General features: G+C 38.1%; 1 protein-coding gene across 8 annotated transcripts in view; it reads left to right on the top strand.

The window, feature by feature from the left end:
• The window catches only part of DIP2 (disco-interacting protein 2), an 89,652-nt gene that overhangs the window by 58,748 nt on the left and 7,622 nt on the right, over positions 1–23,282 (top strand). For 3 of the 8 annotated variants that reach the window (XM_088029581.1, XM_088029583.1, XM_088029577.1), the window contains 3 exons: positions 19,251–19,325; positions 21,664–21,771; positions 22,438–22,569. In XM_088029581.1, coding sequence (XP_087885707.1) covers positions 19,251–19,325; positions 21,664–21,771; positions 22,438–22,569 — 315 coding nt within the window. Of the gene's footprint in view, positions 1–19,250; positions 19,326–21,135; positions 21,257–21,646; positions 21,772–22,437; positions 22,570–23,282 lie in introns of all 8 variants that reach the window. The other 5 variants (XM_088029580.1, XM_088029578.1, XM_088029576.1 and 2 more) reach the window with 3 other exon arrangements.

The raw sequence follows: 23,282 nt of genomic DNA, 5'->3' as shown, positions 1-23,282 counted from the left end.
CGTACGTGCCCTCAAGCTTTCAATTTATAAAGTGCTTGCTGCACTTCTTGACCGAACAACATTGCACAAGTCTGAAACAGTATGAATTTTATCATGTGCATCGTGAATATCTAATAAAAACATTACGGGTAGAGCTTATGAATTTGAAATTGACCACGTTACACTTAACATATGAATATACAATAGGAACTGCGTCATTGTAAAATCTCCGTTTTTTTTTACAGTTAGATAATACCGCGCTGTGGTTGGAATAATTTCAGACTGATTGCGATGTTTAAAGGTCAATGATGGGAGTTTATTTATAGCTGAGATTAGAATTTAAAATTCGACGAAGGTGTGGATGACGTGGTTAGGTGTGAAAATATCTTCACTTCTGTTTTTTTGCGATGGTAATGATAGCAGAATTGATGAGTCTTGGAAGTGCGGATTTGAACCCGGCGCATCCACCATTTTCGTAGCTACAACTACAACAAGAGCGAACAATTTCGACTGCTCCAATTCCGTTCAATGGCCGCTTTTAGGAAAACCTTTTTATGAGGCAACGATAAATTCGTTCTTAGATTAATATAAAAAAACCTGACTCCCATTCAGACCGCCTCGCACTCCCATATATCTGATTTAATTTCAGGTGGATTTATTGAATGGTGAACATTTTCAAGTAAGATAAAGTGAGCCCGTGGCAATAAAATATGACAAGGTCACTGGAGGCATTTATCTCCTCAGTGAAATTTCTCCTAAGAATTTTTCTCACACCAGCTTCTAATGTAGCAGACATGAATAACGGCAGCACGTCCACACTTCTGTAAACGAAACAATGTAAGATAAAGTGGTATCTCGACGTAGTCGTTTTCTGCAATGAGTGCAAGCAATTTGGTTGATAAAGTTAATGTAGGGTGCAAAGAGATACTTTTTTCGGAATTAAAGGGGACCTTTTTTTTACTGCCGAACGGCATCTGTCCAGATCATCAACATTCAAATTAAGACCATCAAAAGCAGTCACGTCATATTTCCTTTGCTTAAATCTGAACGTGGCTAGGGAAATTTTCAGAAGATAGAAGGCAAGGATCGGACGAAAAGGGTCGTTTTATGGTACGGGTTTTTATGTGCCTCGTCGACACAGGGTAATAAACACACATCAGGGAAATCGTTTTATACACTTAAAGTCACCAGGAGGACCACGTTTGGATGAGAATGGTATACATGTACCTTAATGAGTTTTTTACTGACTTGCGCAGCGCCATTATGGAGGTGTTCACGGATTTGCTTACATTTTTAACAAGCTCGTGTGGTCAAAAGAGGACCAGATCATGCAAATTCGCGGCTCCATTACTCTCGCAAACTGACAGTCCTAAAGTAATTAATGCTACCACAAGCCAGGACCGGAAAATTTAAAATTGTCGCTACAACGAAGACGGAACTTTCTTGGAAATTATGACTAATAATCTCGCCGTCCCTGTACCCAAAATAATTTAGGACTCCGATCTGTCTGTTTCTCACAACTTACGACACCAATTTAGAACTTTATTCCGCCGAGCTTATAAAAAAAAGGCACGCACACCTTCGATATTCCCCGGCACATATGCGTGGCGAAACAAACGAACTGTGAATGTGGAATCGTCGTCCTTCGGTGGTTGATTGAGCATCCTCCGGGCGACACGTTTTCATTCTTCCGTTATATTCGGCATGGCCCGTTTACCGCGGAAAATGACATGTTTACTACAAACGCGTTTAGGGGGTGAAAGCGCCGCCATTCGAATAAGTTGAGTTAACAGCATGGCTCCCCCATTGCAATTACCTTGCGAGATTCATGGCCGCATCAATAATATACTTTCGTTGCGGAAGCACCGCATCATCCGATATCGGGCAAGGATAGGGTTGAGAAAAGTGGAGAGCGATGTAGAATGGCGAAAGCGCCATCGCCGAAATGAATTACAGATTGTAAAAAGTGTTATAGCCATGCGCTGTCAGCATTACGGGGATGTCTATTTGATCTATTTTTGGGAATGTTGACACTATTGTCTTTTAGCTTCTTGTTAAGTGGAGAGTAAAAATTTACGACTCTCACAAGTTGGGATTTGGTTTTGGCTCCCTGAAGAAATTACCAGCGCCGCGTTGTGCCGATTTGCCGATGAATATGAATGAGGAGATGAAGTGACTGATGTAGTAATGTTGAATCTTCATATTACATCGTGACCATGATCTGGGAGTAATGAGGTACACTTTGAGACTTGTTTAATTTTTATTTCAAAAATTCTCTCAACTGCTCTTTTTTTTGAGCAAAACATGGCACTTAACAAAACGTGATGTTTTATCTCTGTAATTCTGTTTATCGGCGCATTAAATTGTTTTTAATCATACCCAATGCATTCCATGAAAATACGAGTTTGCCCAAATGAATATGTATTGTTTTCAGTTTGAAACCAAGGGATGTAAATTCAGAAAAATATTTGCGCAGTGGCTTCTGATGCAATTTCACGTTTAGCTCTTTTCAGGTTTAGCGCTAGACCTCTCTTGGACACGTTTGGATTTCCTCTTTCTTATCGAATTCCAACTTTTGTAGCGTAAGCACTTGAAATTCTGCAGCTATATAAAAGAGATTTATTTATATTCCATCTATATCGTATCCTATATCGAGGGTTGAGTTTTTCGAAGGATGTTTGGCGGTTTCCGCACACCGCCCTAATTACGGTTGCTGAAGGCCCTATTAGCTTGAAGATAATACCTTCATTTTGTTCTGTTATTTCTACTTCTGCACGCAAAGAGGCCTGTTTGCATGCGCCGACGAATATGCCGAATGGGCCGTGGAGGGCGCAGAAACTTTTTACACAGCAGAATTGTGGAAATTAGATTTCAGCCGAGGGTCCTTTATCAAAGTATAAAATTTTATACACTAATTCGTGGGATGTGAGCACCTTGTTACTTACCAGAATTAGTTCAAGAGTTTATGGCGGACGTTAACACACCCCCATGAAACTCTGTGGTGGTGGTGTTGATGGATAAAAATTTAACTTTTCGAATAACCATTAAAATGCAGATAATCCTTTACCCTAAATTGATGTTCAAAAGGGTTGAAACAACGCTAAGCTAACGTCAAGATTTTTAATATTCTAGCAAGTTGAACAAAGTTCCAAAGTGTTTTAGTGTTCATCATAAATGATTAGAACAAACAAGCGTGCACAACTCATTAATACGAGCCCGTTAATTCAGAGGAGGACTTGTCGGGTGTTAGTGGCGCTTGAGAAAATACAAGAAGCCGCAAATGAAGGAAACCTGCTTAACTTCCTAGGATCGTTTATTATAATAATCATAATGGAAAAGTTCTTTATTGACTGAAATAATCAAATTAAGACAACAATAGCAGACGAACTGCTTGGGTTACTTTCCATTCAACACGTAGGCTGCATAATGGGGTACAACTTTTATGATTGGAGGCTTCTTTGTTTTGATAAGATAGTTTTGTCCAAGAATTTATTTTCTCGTTGACCCAATTATGACAGTCGGGTAATTACTTGTTAATGAGCCTTTTGTTCCATTTTCTTACGCTGAGGAAAGTTCTAATAGTTTTAATGTAGGTGTAATCAACGCTACTTATCTTGTTTTAACTGTAGGTGCGTTTGTGTTTGTCCCACAAATGATAAAACATCCTTTTGTTCGTTACATTTTTAATTTCATTGCTTTAACGTTAATTTTAGTGCCAGATTTGCATGTTGAGTTCGTACTCCAAATAAAAAGTTTTAAAATCCATACATTTTGCTTTACGATTTTGTTGTTAGTACGCTTAATAAACGCTTCTAAAGGAATAATTTCACAAAATTTCATTGTTTTGGAATCAAAATTGTCGGATTTAAACAATTTCATGGAACTACCACCAAAGTAGATAAATAATTATATCCACCGCAGCATGGAAACAAACATTAACAATATTTAGAATGAACTATGACATTACATATTTACATTAATTGGGCTAAAGTTTTAAATGTAATTATAAACTGCGGGTAAACCAAAATATTCAAAAAGTTGTTTTATAATTCCTAGAAAACATTCCTCAAATGGTTTGCATTAAATTGAGTCATATCTGAGCTCGATAGAAAGATAAGTATGTTTTGTTATCTTAATGCGAATTGGAAATAATCTAAATAGACGACATACAGTAAATTGGCATTCCAGTAATTCTAGTAATTCCAATAGTCACGTGACTAATTTTAATTGATATAGGGCAACACTGGCGCATTCAATATTTCGCAGTTTACAGAGAGTTTAGAGCACAATTACGACTCCAAATATTTACACAAATGACCAGGTAAAACGGATTTTAGTGCTCGTGGTTCTTTCCGTATCAGAGCACACGTCTTAGGTAATTGCCTGAACGATAAAAGTGATCTTTTAAAATATGAAAAATTTATAGGGACAGAAAAAGTGCATTTGTGGCTCTACTAAAACTACTTAGTTGCAAATTTAGGTGTAGAAAAAGTCTAAAGTTTAACTTTGTAACTGTGTTAGAATGGTTTAGACTATTATTTTTAGTACGGTTTAATGACACAAAACGTGCTTCGTTTTATAGTCTAAAATAAATCGTGGAAAATTTTTAGTCCGCAAGATGAATGTACCTGCATTGTGACAGTGACAGTTAAGTGCACCGGAAAAAGGAAATGAATAAATACGCTCAAGTTAGCCACTTGATTCTATTATAAATTACGTTGTGGAGAAAACGGCGGAAAATAAATTTTTAACTTGATAATGTAAATTTAAAGTTTGTGATGTAACAAAAAAGCGATAGATATATGGTTGAAGTGTACCGTTGATCGAGTCAGTGAATAAGTTCGGTTCAAAAGTTTATGCCTGATCTCGTTGAATTATTAACGCGAAAACCGCACGAAGTGGGAATTTTGATGCCGGTTCCACCTTCCTGTCGGCATGTATCCCGCTCCTCATTTTGATGCCCCAGGACAATAAAATGATTATTGTGAAAGAGAAAAAAGCGGCGTTCCGGTAATCGAAAGGTCGCTTCCCAATGCTATCTGTCACGATCCCGTTTTTAATAAATAGGGTAAACAATAGGTTCGAGCACGTATTTAAAATAAGAGTCGCGAAGCGCAGGTCAGGCCTTGGTCCGGGTACGGCGAACCCGCGACGCGTCTACCAGTCCAGAGTCAGTCGTCACGACGCCTCTTCCGAACAGCAGAAGGCGGAATGACACACGTTTATCATGCCCAATTAGTGCTCACATACATGTGCAGCTGGCACGTCGAGACGGTCGCGTTGTCACACTCGTAGTAAAAGCGACAACACAAAGAAATCCAAGATAATAAAGCGACTTGTGATCCGTTCGTTCCCTTTGAAGAAGTGATCTTTGTTGAGTTGAGTTTTGTAAATTAAGAAGATTAGTGTTGGTGTTGAAGTTGTTGAACTTGTTAGAGTAACCTTGTTGATGCTGAGATAAGTCTAATGGTATTTTGAAACCTCGTTCCGGTGCGTTTTACTCAAATTTTATCAATATAGTGCAGAATTCAAGTGTTGAGAGTTTAGTGACTTTTAGTAGAAATTTATAGGTGCATAGAATTAGCGACACAAAGCAGCATTCTAAATCATACTAGTCGAGCAGCGTAATCCAACGCTCCTATAGAATCTAGTGTAAATAGCCTCTTTATATCGATAAAACCATCAAGAAATTCTCTCAAACTGACCAAAACTCCGGAAATGTCAAATCTGTGATGAATTTCTCGCCCATGCTATACGTAATTACACGTCACCGACATTGGCTAAACTCGAATTAAATCCATTGGACAACAATAACGCTCCATTGTGGGACGAAAATTCCTCAAACGTGCAAAGATTCGATGCGATTGTAGTCCCGTCTAGAACGAGTGCTCTTGACATTCACCGGATTCATCCGGACGTGAAATATTATGAAGTGTCAAAGGTTACGAGCAGACAAGGTGTCTCGCGGTTTATCGATATGGGAAGTACGACACGGTCTTTCCATAACGCGATGAAAACTGAATGCGTCTACTGATTCCAAGGGGATGATGGAGAGCCTCGAAGAGGTGGCCGCCAGAGAAGAGGCCGAACGACAACAAAGTCTCAGAGATTTAGAACAACTGTACGAGTGGCTGCAACAATTCGAGGACCCTCCAGCCACCCCGAGGCCTCCTCCGCCTCAACAGTTTAGGAATGGTGCGTAGGCCGTTGAATTTTTTGCATAATTTCGTTTTAACCGCAATTTGATGAGATTTCAAAATTAAATCATGCGAAAAAAGAACAAGGCTTTGGCAAACCGATTTTTTCAACGCAAACATCTCTGATGGAATTTTTAGTTAGTTTTGACGAATGACGAAGGACTCTGTCGTCGCCTCCTGGGAGGTTTCCGTGTTCGCGATTTGATTTATCGACTCAAGTTAATACAGAAATTCGTTTTTAATTAAATCGTTTGTTTTACAAGATAATTCAAAGTATGATTAATGGAATGTTTGATTTATACGAAGCAGAAAGTTGTACAGCTTATCTTGAGGAGACGAATAAATGGTAAAGTTTGCAAGGCATTGTTCGGTTTTGTTGAATCACGTGCTATTCTAATTATCGCAGTTTATATTTAACTAAAGTTCCTATCAGTTATCTCCGATTGAATATTTCATGTTTGTGGACAAAAGAACCACGTTAATTGAGTCATTTTAAACACTACATGTCTCCACAAAGTGGAAGTGGACACATCCGATTTATGTAGATCACTCGTTCAAGAGATTTATTCGGTTTGTTTTTTGGATTCCCGATTGAAGGCCGGTACTCTAAACAAAATTTAATTTATCGCCTCGTTTACCGAACATTTTTATTAGCAGCAAATCCTCGATTCGACATTTTTTTAAAATCAGTCACCGTCCTCTCCGAACAGTGGCATACGTCACTCGCAAATGGCTAGTTGAACCGAACAATGAACGACAAATTTAAACGCATTCTTCTAAGTTATTGGGCTATTAGTTTAATACCGCATTGCAGGGACTCATTGCAAATGCAGCAAGAACGAACTGGGATGAATTACGGTTATAGGCTCTCCTTCAGGACACTTTTTTGTTGTTTCGTTGCTAGATAATTTTCCATGTCTCATGCACGACTTTCGCGCATACGTTTCAATTATGTAAATTTAAGTGCATGCGAGAATTATTCATACCGTGTTGTTTTAATGATGACACAAAGGGGTTTTTAATTTAATATGTGCTTATGACGACGAAGCGACGCTACATTTTAAATTTCCTTCATTTTAATAGAACACTTAAGTCGGTGTGAGTCAATTACAGGTCAAACTGTGAATTAGGTTCGCGGTTTGTGATTCACCGTTTCGGTGGCTATTTCAAGATGCATGCGCCGTCTATTTATCACAAGTTTTGAAACAGTTTGATCGGTTACTCACTCCACAGTGAGTGTTCACAATTGGTCCGGAAACTTAATTTTATTCCTCCCAGATTTCCGTGTTTAAAATTGGCTTTTTCCTAGTCACAATTTGCCTTGTCTTTGAACGATCCGTAGCTCGGGGACTTGCAGCCAGATTGCTCGTAACTACAATTCCGTAATTCGCATGGTAACACTTGTATGGCTTGCATACACAGCTCGAAATAATGCACAAGTTGGAATTGCATCGCAAATTTCTGTACTCGCGAAGTGTATTGTTGTTTACGTACCAGAGCGGGAGGATTTGTAACACTAATAGCGATTCATCAAAGTTTAGCAAAGTGTCTTATCTCAGTTGGTATGTACTTATGGAAAGATGCGCGTCTGCATGTCTCTGATTAACATTTAATTTGAATGAGTCTAGTTTACGTAAGGAAGTTTGAACAACACAAGCCGAGAGGCGCCTTGTCTTTCCCCGGCGTCTCCGGAAGGCCATCGCGTTGTCCTTTTTCATCGTGGGTGAAATATAAATTGAATTAGATATCTTAGTTTACTCAACACAACAGTCGATGATAATTTGGTATGTATGGGGTGTACTTGGATCGATCAGCTTCGCAGATATGTGGGCCTTTTTACCGGCGAACATCACGAACTCTCGTTTTTATCGTCCGGAGAAGCGATAGAACCGTACTTTAACGGATATATTTGAAGGCAAATTTGCGCAACAATGATAAGTGTTTTTATGGGGGAAGCGACTGGATTTATCATTTTTATTCTCTCGGTAAGGCCACCGGTGTCGGACCATAAAAAGGAAACGTAGCACGTCTTAACGACATCGGGAGGTCCCGCATTAATATGGATCGGTTCAAATAAGTGAACTGAAGGTTGAAATGGGGAAAAATGTATCGTGGTGGAAAAAGGGAACGAGATAACTTCTGGGTTATTGCTCCGTATATTTTTTCCACACTGAGATAAATATCACTGATTATAAAAGCAATTTGGAGTTCGTAAATCGAAGTGAAATTTTTCTGCACATAATGGAAACAAAACACAGCGTTCGCGAGAAAAGCTTAAAACGTCCAATTTATCTGGATGAAATGGCAAATAGTGGACGGGACTTATCTAAATGAGATTTCTAATTCATCATCGACGTAAAAATTGCTTTCGTTCCACGTCCAATTTCCCTCTTCGCTGTTGAAAATTAAGCAGCCACATGCTTGGAATCAGAAGTGTTTCACCGCACGAATTATTCATCATTGACTTCCGATAAACAGTGACACAATAAGAGATGATATCGGGACGACGTCGGTAAATCATCGCCCAAACGATAGAGCAGGTAGGGGTTTGATTTATATTTTAAATGGGACCATCCAGGAATAGTACAACTGACCCAGTTTCACGTGCGCTTCGTTCATTCCAGCAAAACTCGGGAATTGCAACACATAAAGAGCATCGTCTTCTCCGATGAAAGAATCCTCCTTTTTCCTTTATATGACCAAGGAGCTTCTGTCTTAAAGCTGTTATGGAAATGCGGGCGTGGAAATGGCCGCACATGATTTTGAGACCGAATATCACGCCAGAGGAAGAGATTTGTACTTGTATTTTCTCCCCGACATGAAACGTGAGCATGCTTAACTTGATTGCCGCAATTAAACGAGTTTTTGTTATGGAAAACCACGGCAAAGAAGATAAACACAATTCCCCATGAAGCTGGTGAAACTAACTTCTTTGATTTGAATCCGCAATTCGGATGGTAATTTCGCGAACGCGTCGAAATTATTTCAGCATCCATCAGAGCAGTTTTTGCGACCGAAAAATGAGAAAAGCCATCAATCCTGCGGCTCAGCTGTTGACATAAATTCCGGAGAAGCTGAAGAATTATTTAAATAGGCCGAAAGTTTGTAAGTTTTCTTGTTATCATGTTTATCCCTCGCCGCCTAATTATGTTTTTCCAAGAGTAAAACCTCCCAACGCTGCCGGTCTTAATAACTTACATCCGTTACAGTTCAGGGGTTTTTAACGATAGTTTTTCTTAATGAACGTACAGTTTAATGTGTTATTTACAGAGGCATCCATCAACGTCGCACAAAAAGAGTTAAGTAAACGTCTATTGAAAAAAATTGTTCTCGTCGACACCCCGAAACACAAAAGAATGCCGTGCGTGAAGATTAACAACGGCGGTTTATTAAACACCGATCAATTTGTCAGCGGGTGTATTGAAAGCTCACGTTGGAAATTTTAAAGAAACGCATCGAGCTTTCTGGGTGTTCTCGTAAACGATAAATCATTCGTAAAAAGTTACGATCTTCTCAGGGGTTAAATACGCCGAGATTCTCGAATAAGTAATATTTCTTCGTGTCGCAAAGGATCCTAAATGAAATATCAAATGCGGATTTGTATGTCGGGGCGAATGGAGTCATTTCATAAATCAGGTGAGAACGACAGAAAAATAGAAAAATTCTGATTAGCCCGACGATGATTTGTGGGATTCCGCGATTTGTACTTCCACCCTGCATTATCCCCGAGAACATGACTCTAAATTACGAAGCGACCGAGTGATGTCATTGTGGCCGAGTAATGGTGATTCAGTAGGGATGTGTTGTTTAACCTCTTTGACCTAAACTGACCTCGCTAAATGGAACAGGACTATATGGAGTCAATTGCTTTTACAAGCTGCTCTATGCACTTTTTACTGCCACGTTTCCCGGAATATTACACTCTTAACCGGCCAATCGATTCCAATAAATTTGCAATGAACCTCTTGCCAAAAAGCTAAATGGATACTTCCGAGCTAAAAGTTCTCCTATTGTTATACCTGTCGAAGAAGTCGGAACAATTATCGTTTTGTTCTTAAGTGAAACACGGATGAGCGAATTCTTGGCCCACGACGATTAATTGGAACTATTTTAGTGCCGTGAAATGACAGCGGAGCTCTGCCGAACGATTAAACTGACGCGAACAGAAAAATACACAAAAGAAAGATAGCGACTTTTGTTGGATTAAATTGAATTATGAAGCTCGGAAATGTTGACTCCATGCTCGTGGAACTTTATTCCAAACCGTCAAACTAAAATCATTTATGGACAGTTGATAAATAGGTAAATTAAAACGACTGATTTTTGTTTATGACTGGATTTGTTCGACTAAAACGCACTTTGGTGGTAGAGTGTTTGCTCATAAATATTTAGCTTTTTGTGTCCACGAACACAAACTAGAGAATTAGTCTTAAAAATATGAACTCTGAGCATTAAAAATTCATACATTAATGGCTGTTTCAGCAAACTATTTATTACAAATCAATGCACCGGGGTAATAACGCAGCGCTGGCAACTTTTCACTACATTTACTTACTATTAGAAAATCCCGGAATATTTCAACCGCATTTGTGTCTCTGTGTTTTGACGAGAACTGCAGGAAACGTGCCACTTTTCGGTCACAAGTATTGAATATTTCCCAACGCTTCAACTAAATGATTTATCAGCTTCCTCCATTTTCCGCTCCCTTTTGAATGCATTAAAAATGCAACAAACGTCGCATTATTGGTTAACTTTTCTTATTTAATCTTTTCAGTTGTTTTCTTTTTGTTCTGCGGGGGTTAATTAAAGAAAGCGTGATAATTTAATTTCACCGACAATTTAGCTTGACAAATGTTACGTACAAAGGCATGTTTATTTTATAAGGGAAAGAATAAATTCCACTTCGGGGGAATAAAACGCGAAAAATCCATTTCTATCTAGTTGCGAACCAGTGTCGTCTGTCTATAACTTGGTGATTTGCTTCACCCTCTGATTTCCCTGAAAAGATGTTTGAGCGCACTTTTCAGATTGTCGAGACGTTATTATTTCATTTGAGATTGTTGGGACTTCGTCAGGGCGTTATGAAACAAGATTTGTGTTTTTCTTTGTAAATTTTGCGACATTATTCACGTGTTTGGGGTTTATTGACCTACTTGCTGAGGAACTAAGGCGCTTTGATGGCAAGCAAAATGCACAACGCCTCTTAATTACTCAGTGGAGTGGTGTTACGTTTCCCTGCTTAACCCTCCAGCTGGAAAAACTGACTAAAAAGTGAAAAAATTCGTTATTTAACACTAGTCATTAGTTTAACTAATCCTAATTGCGACGGCTAATTGAAATGACATGAAAGAGAAAACACCAATGGAGGCAATTCCAGTTTTTCCTGGAAAATACATCGAATCATGGAACACGTCCGTTACTAAGCATCCTTATTGCACACAATTTTGCGAACAAACTGAGAAAACCATTATCTCTTTATCCATGGGGAGCCATCGTGACGTGTTTACAGGTCCGGAATGGAAACCCACAGGGACTCCGCGGGAACACATTTATTGGCTAAATTAATTCCACTCTTTTAATTATGTTAGTTGAACATCTCTTTGCTAGTCGCGGTGGTGGGAAGCAGACAGTTTTTTTAATTATAATTTATCCAACCCAACTTTACCTGAAACCTGAACAACCAGATAAAAAACTGTTGAATCCGTTCCACTTTTTTGCTGAAGTAAGTTTTAAGTTTTACGTGCTCTTGTAGAATTACTCTTCAGAATTAAGCGTTTTTATGGTAATTTAATTAAGAAAACTGCTTTGCCCCCGTAAAAAATAACGACTCTCTAATTAAATTATTATTGTAGCTTCGTGACGATCGCGTGTAATTAACTGCCCTTATCTCGTGTTAGTGAGGCGCCATTTTGAGTGTTAGAAAAGACGACAGTTTGCGGATTTTCCGATTCAAATTTCCCGACGAAACACTTGTATTAAATTTAAATTTACATATCAGTTTGTACGACGCGGTTAGTTCATATTCTGTGCTCGTCCATCCCTTAATGTACGAAAACTGTCGTGCGAGAATAAAAGAGGAGGAAGAAAGTAGCAGCATTTCCACAGGATTGATTTTCATCTTTTTAAAACTTATAAAAACTTCCAGGTCGTGTAGGTGGGAAGATAAATCCTCATCAAGCTGCATCTGTGTATTTTCTCGTTAATCCCGTATCCATCGCTGTATCCTCTAATTAAAATTTCTCCATCCCGTTAAAAATAAATTGTGTCGCATGTCATGAGATGTCACAAATGTGCCGAGCCTCGCAGAAGAAACAGGATGGATGTAACGAGATATCCATGGTACTCGACATCGTGGGATCGTCAATGAAAGTAAAAACACCTAATATGAATTGTTTGCGTGGTTAAATGTTTATGCGACAAAAATTCCGCTGTTTATTCAACGATTTGAAGCATTTCGTGGTGAAAACTGTTCTTTTGTTGGAGCTTTACGTAACACTGTCAGTCATTCGCACAATAGCTGCTACATCATTTAATCTCTAATAATAATCTCATTTGGGTGAAAGTTGTGATTGATATTTCCAACTAACACGTATGTAAATATTATTTAATCAGAGATTAGTCCGACACCTGTAGCAAATTAATTCTTATCTTTCAGGTCATTTTTTCTGCACGTTTCTCGTTTGATTTTCGCGTGGGCACTCGTGGAAATGTCAAAGATTTCTTCCGATAAAACATTATTTCATTTTTAGAAAGTGGCCGTTTAGTTTGCACTATTTTTTTGGTGTAATTAACTGTTAATTATGATACTTCTGCATGCAAGAATCATTCTTTTGCGTTAGACGTGTAAAATTCTTGAGAAATTAGTTCAAAGCTTGTGAGTAAATAAGCAATTATTTTAATTAATTGGACACTCTTTGTGACCTGGAATTCCAAGAGGACTAATTGCTGAAGGGATGTTTGAGAAAGCTTCCGATATTGGTTGCATGTAATTTTTTTTGTTTGTTTGAGATTCATTTCTCCAACTCTATTAGCAAGCACTAAATTAATTAAAAAGCGAACTATAAAGCCACTTTTTCGACCTCTATACATAATTATCTGTAATTGAAGGTTATTTTTGCATGTCAATCTTTCATATATTTGAAATTACGCATGCGAGTTTTAATATGAAATTTGTTTACAAATAATTGAAATGTAATTAATTACCGAAATTAATAATTGCATTAAAATGAAATGCGTCGAATAGGTGAATTTTAGTACAAATTTTCATGTATTGAACTAGAAGTTAAATTTAACGTCGGCTGACCTGTTTTTGGACAATCAATCACGAAATGGAAGATGAAGTCGAATTTTAATTATTAGAAATTGATTTCAATGTCATGAATTATTTTTTTAGTTATTTATTAATTATAAACATGAAGAAACTCGACTTTCATCTCCGTGATAAAAACGTTTTTGTATTTTAGAGTTTTTTGGTGAAAGTAATATTTCACCATTAAGTTTTTTGTTTGAGATTGCCCAAAGTTGAACCACATTTTCACACCTTGAGAGTCATGAAAAGGTTCTTGCAGTTTTTCTATTTGCACAATCCAAAGCTTAATTAGCGAGTATTAATCTAGAAAGTATTATTGACCTTTCAGTGCCTTTAGCAACTACACGTGAATGCATTTTTCCAAAAGGTCATCACCATGAATGGTACTTTGATAACGAAATCCTCTCACTTAAAGTGCGGCTTTTAAAGTCTTCAGTGGACAATTTTTATTTTTTCCTTCCACGGCGCTGCCTATTTCAAAGTAAAATTATGTTTCAAGTTAGGTGCGGTGTCCCAGTTTTACGACTTTTTGTTACTTATTTTTCTCGGCGCTGTCTTCACAAATAATAACGTTTATAAATTACAACAATAACGGCACGAATGGTGCATAAAATTGAAATAGAACATCGTCGTGAACCCGTTGTCTCTGATATTAAATCCAATTTCTAGTATATCTACATTTATTTTGAGTTATGGCTGTCTCCCAGCACTGTCTTTTCTCATTAGTCGTTTTGGCGCTGGATCAGCCTTCAAAAAGTAAAGTAATAAAAGGGCGACCACCAGTGATCCAATAACTCCGCGGTTATCTCAGAGCAATCTCTTAAGGATTCTTTGTCTTCGGGGCCAAATTCTCATCCAAAATAGGATTTTTAAAAACGAGTTTTTTAATGGTAGATTTAATCGCGCTCCCGGAAAACTCGCCAGGTCGCGTTTTTGGATTTATGTTCTAATTACGCCGTAAATAACTATAAAACGTGAGTAAAATCGAAGTCGAGGATATGAATAAGTATCCCTCTCGTTGTGGATCCGACAAAGCGGGAGAAGCATCGATTGAGCCCTCACTCTTCCGGATCCCGTTCAAGTCGTTCTATAAATGATACAAGATTATGCCAATAAATAACGAGATTATTAGCTTATTTTCCTTCGTCCATGTAACGATTTTTCCAATAAAATTCAACCCTTGCCACGACACGCAGCCGCCATACCAAGACGATTTGTGTAATTATTACAGTCTTCATTGTCGAGGGCACAATTTCCGAAGCAATCGTCGGGGGATAAAAATGTCATCATCTGAAGCCAAGAGGAATTTCAGGCAAAATTGTGCAAAATGTGATTGTTTAAACAAAAAATAAATCTAATTTTTGCGTTTTACAATTGGATTTATTAGAGTTTTATTTAAAAAAAAAGTTATAAATTCCGCTCTGAATTTAATATTTCAGCAACAATGCATCGGTGGAATGTAATATGAAAAATAAATGGAGGGCCCTATTGTAGTAGTTTGTATTGTTTCCAAATTGGAACTTTATGGACAAAAGCCTTTACGAAAAACAAATTGATGTACCCATGAAAGTTTTTATCCATTCTAGTTCATTCCGAAATTAGGTGCATTATCTCCATCTAATCTTGGAACTCAATACAATGCATATAAAGAGACGCCAGTGGAACTCTTGAACACAAAATAGAACAAGTTCTCTCCATTCGCCCGAGTCAATTCCTTTCTTTGTTTCTTTGTTTAAACAATTATAAGTTGCGATAATTTATGGAAGACATAAATCTGGAGTTATCTCGTAAAAGCCAAGAAGAGATCGGACTGAGACAAATAATGGAGGAGCTTCGAGACAGAGATTTATTTATTATCAAAAAAGTACTTACCTTTGTCATGTCTAGTCGCAACGTATAAATCACGAAGAAGACGCGAAAAGATTACCATTATCGAGAAATATGAAATCATCGAAGCAATTTATTAAACAATTACGACCCGCAAAACGATGTGGAAGAAACGACTCTGGAAACTTTGGCTTTCTCCCAGATTTAATCTCGTTATATCATCCGAAAAAAATGAGTCTTGAAGGATTCTCCGCTGGTTATAAATTCGCCATTAATCGGCCATTACAAGGCGTAAATTTTCAGTTTTCAGGCAAGAGAACAGTTGAAAGGGTTATTAAAAAATGAGCGCTGATTGATGCGTCTATAAAACCGTTTAAACAAATGTAGGCCACTGATAAAAACGGAACATCTGCGAGACATTTATGGGTAATGACGACTAGTTGAAATAAGCTGCGATGACATTGAAATATTTGGTTTTACTTTTAAATAAAGAGAGTCGGAATTGTTCAAATACCAGCCACTCAATTTCCTGCGAATTGCATGCATGTAACTAACTTTGAGATGAAATTCCTGAAACATTGAATGTCTGACCAACTTTTCGAGTTAATATTTTTTTAATGAACATCCATTATGGAAGGTACTTCATCTTCTAATATGAACGTTGAGTTCGTTCTTTATGAACTTAAGCTCGATATTAATTTTATTCTCCCGACGGATTTGAGAAGGGTAATAGACGTCTTCTTGTTTGAAGGGCTTTAGCCGCTACTTACCTCACTTCCTTTACATTTTGAATAATTTCCATATTTTACTAAGTGAATTCGAGATTTTATTTGACAGGAACTGTCTCCTAAGCACGAGTGTATTTTTAGTATTTTTAAGCGAATACCGTGGAGGACTTTTAAGTTAAATAGGGACGATTTTAATTTCATGGTTTAGCTAATGTAGCCCACATCAACTATGTATAATGCTTTTAGCCGTGCGCGTTTTTTCGTCTTTTTGGGGCACTGCGGATGTTACCCCTTCGATACAAAGATTGTTATTAATGCGGAAGTTTGATAGAGGAAGAGAATTAGAGAAAATGGGAAGCCACCTGGTGTGACGCCATTGCGAAACTATAAACAACGTCCTCACTCCGAATTCCATATAATATGCAGAGAGGTGCCATTACTTACAGCGTTCCACAGCGGGCTCTTCTTCCGGTAAAATTATTTGTGTTTTTCCGGAAAATATGAAACAGTTTTCTTAATTAACCACTGGGCGGAATAACGAGTGGCTTAAGTTGTCATTTTTATGGTAAAAAGTGCGAATAATCAGGTCAAGAGGAATTTGCATGAATTTTCCATTTAACAATAAATTATTCAGGGGGTGAATAAGCAAAATCGCGTTTTTAAAGTGATAAGGTCTGACAACAAAAGGAAGAACGAGAATTGGCATTAATGTGTGAAGTTTCACAATGTCCGTAAATTTGAATTTATCGAATGACTTTTAATGAAGTTTGAATTGAACCCGCCATGGGTAGTTCAGGGATCAGATTTGAGTGAGTCGGTTCATAAATTGTGGCGAGGCTTTGTTGCGGGTCGTTACTTTGCTAACCGCTTCTGTCGAAGACATGTGACGTTTATATGATGGAAAAAGTCTCAAACGAATTTTTTATAATGAAAAAAACCGAAATGTCTCGAATCGCGCGTTCTATTCAAGGTGTTAGCTAACGGCTTCGACACGTTTTCATATATGGCCCGTTAAAACGACGCCCATAAAAGTTAGAGCTTATAAATGTGCGAATTGAAATCGTAAAATTCGTAATTTGTCGGGTCGGTAGCCAACGTCGAACGTATTCATTGCAGCCTTTTATAACGTTTCGACGTTTATGCGTGTGGATTAAGACGTTATCCGTGTTGAAACAAACGTCCCGAGTTCGCCCCTGGGCATTAAATGTATGTAGTGGTTGAAGCTTCCCCCAAAGTTATCCAAGTTCTTATTTATCTCATGTTTCTGCGAGCACTGTTTCCCCGAATGTTCCGTAATAAATCAACAATAACTGGCAGAAAAAGTGACCGTAATTCCGAGACAGGTCCCGGATCCCTAATCCCGAGCAATCAACATCCATAAATTTAATTTCGCTAATGCTGTTGGTGCGAACTCTTCTTGTCACGCATTCCTGATATTGCCAAGAATTATTATCGCGGGCTCTGAAAAATGCGGAATTGAAGATTTACGATTTGCGTTTACCAAGTAGCAATTACAGCAAGGAAACAATTTGCGTGCTGCACCATGAAACTTTATATTTTTTGGTGGAAAATAATGAAATAAATAACAGCTCGCGCTCTCCATTTATCCTAGCGGGAAACTAACAGTGTCAGCGATTATTAAAAAGCTTCGTTTTATCGGAGGAGCTCCACTTCCCTGCGGGAATTCTGACCAATACATGTCAGATTGCTACATTATGTCGTTCCCAATTTGCGGTCTTTGTTATACCTGCAAGAGCCGTCATTTAAAATGTAAATTTGCGTCAATCGAACCGCCAATGGCTCCCATGACATGGCATTCCAAAGCTGCGAGGGCTCTAGCTCATAATTTGAGCCAGATCAGCCATAAATAAAGTTATCAATAGAGATTTGAATTTGAATTATTTAATGCCTTCAGGTTTAAATAGATTTCCTGAATCTTTTACTGTTTTCTTCAGTTCTTCTTTGGACTTTTTTGTATCCGTCTTTCGGACTATTGAGACTTTTTTGGGAAAGTTTAAATATGTCAGATTTGTCTAAAAGTCTTTGAATTGCGTGGATTCTGAATTTTGGTTTATTTGTATAATATGCGAATATCCTAAAGTTGGCACATATGCATTGTCCATAAAGTCCGCTTAGCCATAAATAATGGCAAATGGCGTGTGAGTGCGGTTAAAATTGGGAAGTTCCCCCGGAAATACGACACCGTAACTCTAATAAACATTCGCAGATGAGGCCTCAAACGTAATTTACATTTTGTTCTCCTGAAAACTAAATATTAAGTAATTATGCGCAATTATTACAGCAGCGTCCCAGTTCTGATTATGTAAATGGTATCCGTGCCCGTCCGTGGGTTATGTCTCGTGTAATCAGTGCTCGATTGTGCAGAAAATCCCCGTTGAAGAGCACCAACTAACTTATCATTTTAGATTTGCGTGTGCAAGTGCGTAGTAAAAAACCGAAGGAAATTCTTATCATCGCTTACTCTTATCCCAATTAAATTTTCACGGTTTTCGTCGGCGTTACAGAATTTCCTTCGCAACTCTGCGTGACTTTAATTAAAGCATTGTTGTTGGTTTTCGAAGTTTTTGTAATTAAATACCACCATCTTCAGGGTGAAATAGAACTTTTGCTTTTCAATATTCATGCGCCGCGCTCAAATTGAAAACACTTGTGGTTTCAGCGTGGATCGATCGTGCATAACCTCCATGTTAAGTGTTATTGATGAAATGTTAATATGGTGATTAATTGCCATTGTCCATTCTGATTTAAAATCGTCAAGTTTCCGACAGAAAATCAATGGTTTGATCATAAATCACACACTGTTAGTCCACCACGAATTCTTTTTATTTATCCTCGTGATGGAGCTGCATTAAAATTAACTCTCGGAGAGAAAATTCAACACAAGGATTGCGCGCTCATTGGGTCATTGGTTAATTAAATTTACTTTGACGAGAGCAACCGTGCGCTAAAGGATTCAGGTGCATCAAAAGGGTTTAGCCCCGATGAATATCGTATTGTTGGGCAGATTTCTTCGATCCCATGAACTAATTTCGCTACGTTTGCCAAGCAAATAATACTTTATTTCATCATATCCTTGTTGGTTGTGTGGGCAGTTTGCTCAAACATTGTTATAATTCGTCTCCGGGGCCTAAAATGCTTTCCAAACTGGAGCGGTGTGATATTTTATTAATCCTATTTTTATTGTTTCAGGTGATATCACGCAGAAAGGATATGAAAAGAAGAGAACAAGACTTCTATCCCCTTATGTGCCTAAACAAAACACAAGTAAGTTCAGTCTCCAACGACACATTTTATAATATATGTATTCGAAAAAAAGTACACAGTCGTTTCGAAAGCTCACGGTTCTCTTGAAAAATTCACTCGAGTCCTGTTTTTGCACAACCTATAAATATGAAATCACTTGAGATTTTTCTTTGTAAAGTTCCAGCAGTCGCTTTTGAGTTGTGACTCGATTTAACAAAACAATCGCTTTATATTGTTTGCGTCGATTTAAAAGTATTGAAAGCTCGCGCTGTGACGTCACGTGTACGAAGTGATATTAGCCGTAATTAATCATTGCGTTTATTTTTCTTCTTTCTGTTGGTTGTTTTCTCATTACTACACTTTTCCAACTTTCCGCCGTTTGTTTACTAACCACAATTTATTACTACTCAGAGTGTTATTGCACGGGGATAATGGGTGGAGACAATAACTAATTTCTTTCTAAAAGACTTGTGGAGTTACTGTAAGCAAAAAGATTATCACAAATCAGCACTGTCACGGTGATTAATCGTCCTATTTTTACGATGATGTCGTTGCAACATAAAAATGTATTTTGCTAGCCATTCCGACGATGGGGTGTTCAACATTTACATAAAAATGAAATAACGCGCATGTTTGAACGCGAAACATAACGTTGCAGTTTGCAGAATGTTGTGTCTGTTATTTAGATTAAAATTCCGATAGGACAGCCCGATCTATTTACCTGAACAGATCGAAAAAATTACCAATTACGAGGTCGCAACTGAAGAAAACACTAATGGACAGTCTGGTGGCGTAATTTAAAATAATTGATAGGATAAAGACACAGAATTGTTAGCACTACCGTTACTTGCGGTAGAAGAGGTGCGGGTCAAAATTGTTATTGAATGATTGTGGCCTAAATCCAGCTAGTTTTCCGTGTTCACTTTTAGCAGCGAGACGTAAAATGTCGGCAATAAAATTACAAATTTGTGTACGCTTGTTGTCATAAATAACGTAAAGTAATTGGAAATAAAACGTTAATCGCGTATATTTTTAGGTGGAGATTCAAGTTTACAACGAGCGCACTAATTTCGCTGCTTCGGGTTAAAGCACAAACGTGCACGTAAAATTCGGTGCATATTGCCGTCGTATTTTATAAACGAAGTGCATTCTTCATATTCTATTGCTTCTTAAAAGATTGTAAAAGATGCAAGAACCTGAAGAAATAAAAAATGTCAGAAAGAATTCTAAAGTCTTTTTGATGGGCGGGTTTGAGATAAAGGTATTTAAATAAAAAACGAATCGAAAAACTTTGAAGATCCAGACATTGATAATGAATCTGCGAATCAATAAATTTTAATCATACAAAGCGAGCAGCTTACGCTTAAATTGGTAGGTTTAGAGTTATCGTGTTCAAGGGTGTGAAGCCGCCGAGGAAGAGTAAATTAATCAACAGGATATGAGAGGTAAATTGGGTGGGTTAAGTGGAACAGTGTTGACGCTTTGTTAAAAATAACGTTGATTTTGTTCCTTGATACGACTTCAAGCTTTGTTGCACATCGGCACGTGAAGTTGATGATGGTCTTTAGCTTAACAGTACCACTCTTTCCATAATGCAGTTCCAACGTACGTGAGATACTAATTCGCTAAACTCCGTGCATATCTCGTCTTAATTAGGCGGCAGGTGCAGTTAAGCGGTGAACTAACACATAAACGGAACGTTAACGATGCGACCACTATTTGTGGTGGACTAATTTTGTATCTTGAAAATGGTCACAACTTCATGTAGAAGGCATTCTCATCTCATGCTATATTAACACTGGTGGTGTGTTCATTGTGTTGTGATGTTTAGCCGGAAGCGGTGGGAATGACGGAGGCAGCGGCAGCGGCGGTGGAGGCGGCGGCAAGCAACATACAAGACGGCGCACGCAACGGCGCGTCACGCACAATGAGAAGAGATACCATTCAGGTTCGCTCATCTTCATCTCAGACTTGGCATGCTTCTTTTCGTCTCAATGGTTGTGGTGGTGCTTTGCTTTTGTCCTTTTTCAGCTAATTTGTCTACACGTGACATCACAAGAAGAGAGGTACATGGCGAACAGAAACGGCCTTATTGTTTCTTTGATTCGGCCATCATTCTAGCGACAGCCGACCGGCGCCTTTATTAAAGGAAAAATTCTAAATTATGCAAGCGTATCACATGAGCAATCCTCTCACGTCCGTCTCTTGCATGATTTTTAAACGAACCAGGTCCGTTTTGTTCGCTGTGTTGCACAAGAGAGTCGAGTTTTTTGTATATTTCGTTGGTTTTCGTTTAGTTTTTAAGTTGGAAATATTTTTTTCGTTCGTCTCGCATGGCTGAGTGTTGTTTTGCATGTAGATGTGGGTGATGGGCAATCCAAGGATGCCAGGGGCGTCAGTCCTGCAACAAGGGCAATGCGGAGAGGTAACCGTCGGCTTACACGAAACGAAAGCCGCTATCATTCAGGTAAGAGCTTGCGTCACATCCAACCATAGACATCATTATATCCCATTAACTCCAATCAGAAACAATGACGACGCTTCCGTTCTCTTCGTGTCAGAATATCAATTTAAACCTCAAGTACAGAGTTATTCAAACAGCTGCGACGTCGACAAGCTTTCAGAAGCTGATCTGTTTAACAGTCTTTATCGATTCACCCAATTCATTATAAGAAAAATGGTGGATGCGCCGGGAGAGACATCTCCATTGACAGTCGGAACATTCTCTGTATTAAAATCGAAAAGTTTCAATGATCGGACGAAATTGCTAATCGCAGCTGCGGAAGTGAAACCGGCTCCTCCAAAGAAGAGGGCAAAGTTTGCCGAACTTTTTGGCAAGTTGAAAGTTTGAAATTACTCCGCGTGGAGTTGCTCTGTATGAGACTAGTTATTATGTGACTCATTGTTTGCCAGATCTTGAAAATCTGCCAAAATTCTATGCTAACATTACACCGAGATTAGAAGGGGGACCGGAACATGACACGACTAATCTCCCCGAAATTTGCAATGTCTTTTTGTGTCGTAACTTTTGTACATTTCTCAAGCACACCATACGTCCAACAATTCTACCTGCGACTAATTAACCGTTTGTCGGATTACTGTTTTATCGTCATTTGATTGTATTGTTTTGTAGAGGTGCGACAAGAGGCTGTTCAGCAAGCGCTCGCCCAAGCCATGCAAAACAGGCACAAGCCGTCGATGCCGATGCCGTCCAAACGCACATCCGTTATGGCCCGGAGCCCCGACAGAGACCAACGTGATTCCGGTAGGTGACTGACACCGCAAATATCTGCGATAACATTGTTTCTACGACACACCGTGTATTATACTGGGTACAAAAACTAGAGATAAAGAGCGACAGTCGATATTTTCATACAATGGCTCTAGAAAAATATCGAAAAAGTTGAGGCATTCTTTTTTGTTGCGCAGCAGTTTATCCTTAAGATGTGCAACACAAATCATTTTTTTTACCTTGGAGGAAGTGCGTGTTGATCATTCCAGATAATATAATTGCGTAATTTTCATTGTATGATAAATACAATGAATATTAACATGAATATCGAGTTTTGTTCACCGACGCTTATCTAAATAAAATACTCATTTTTCTTTTTCTGAACATGTTTTATAATGTTATTCACCAACAATAGCAATCGTACTTTGATCAAATCAAATACATAAATGACTCTTCGATAATAACGTGTTTACTGGATAATTGCTGTCGTTAATCAGTGCTATTTGTTTTGTTCTTTGTTATATTATATCTTCGTGTCATTTTTATGAACAGGAAGTTTAATAATTTATATTCTGTAATAAAAATAATCTCGAAACTATTCTTATAAATATCGGAAGCGTTATGAAATTTTTATCGATATTGATTCCATGCATCTTTTAACAAATTTTTTGTCTTGACGTCGCTTCTTTAGAATTTATAGTATAAAACATATTTTTGATATTGAATTTCACGCATCATTTTAACGA

Source organism: Gnatocerus cornutus, chromosome 2 (genome assembly GCF_029298725.1).
Source record: "Gnatocerus cornutus isolate USDA-ARS CGAHR chromosome 2, icGnaCorn1.1, whole genome shotgun sequence".
Taxonomy (NCBI): Eukaryota; Metazoa; Arthropoda; class Insecta; order Coleoptera; family Tenebrionidae; genus Gnatocerus; species Gnatocerus cornutus.
Note: the sequence above shows the minus strand (reverse complement) of the source record. Positions and strands in the feature narration are given on the sequence as shown.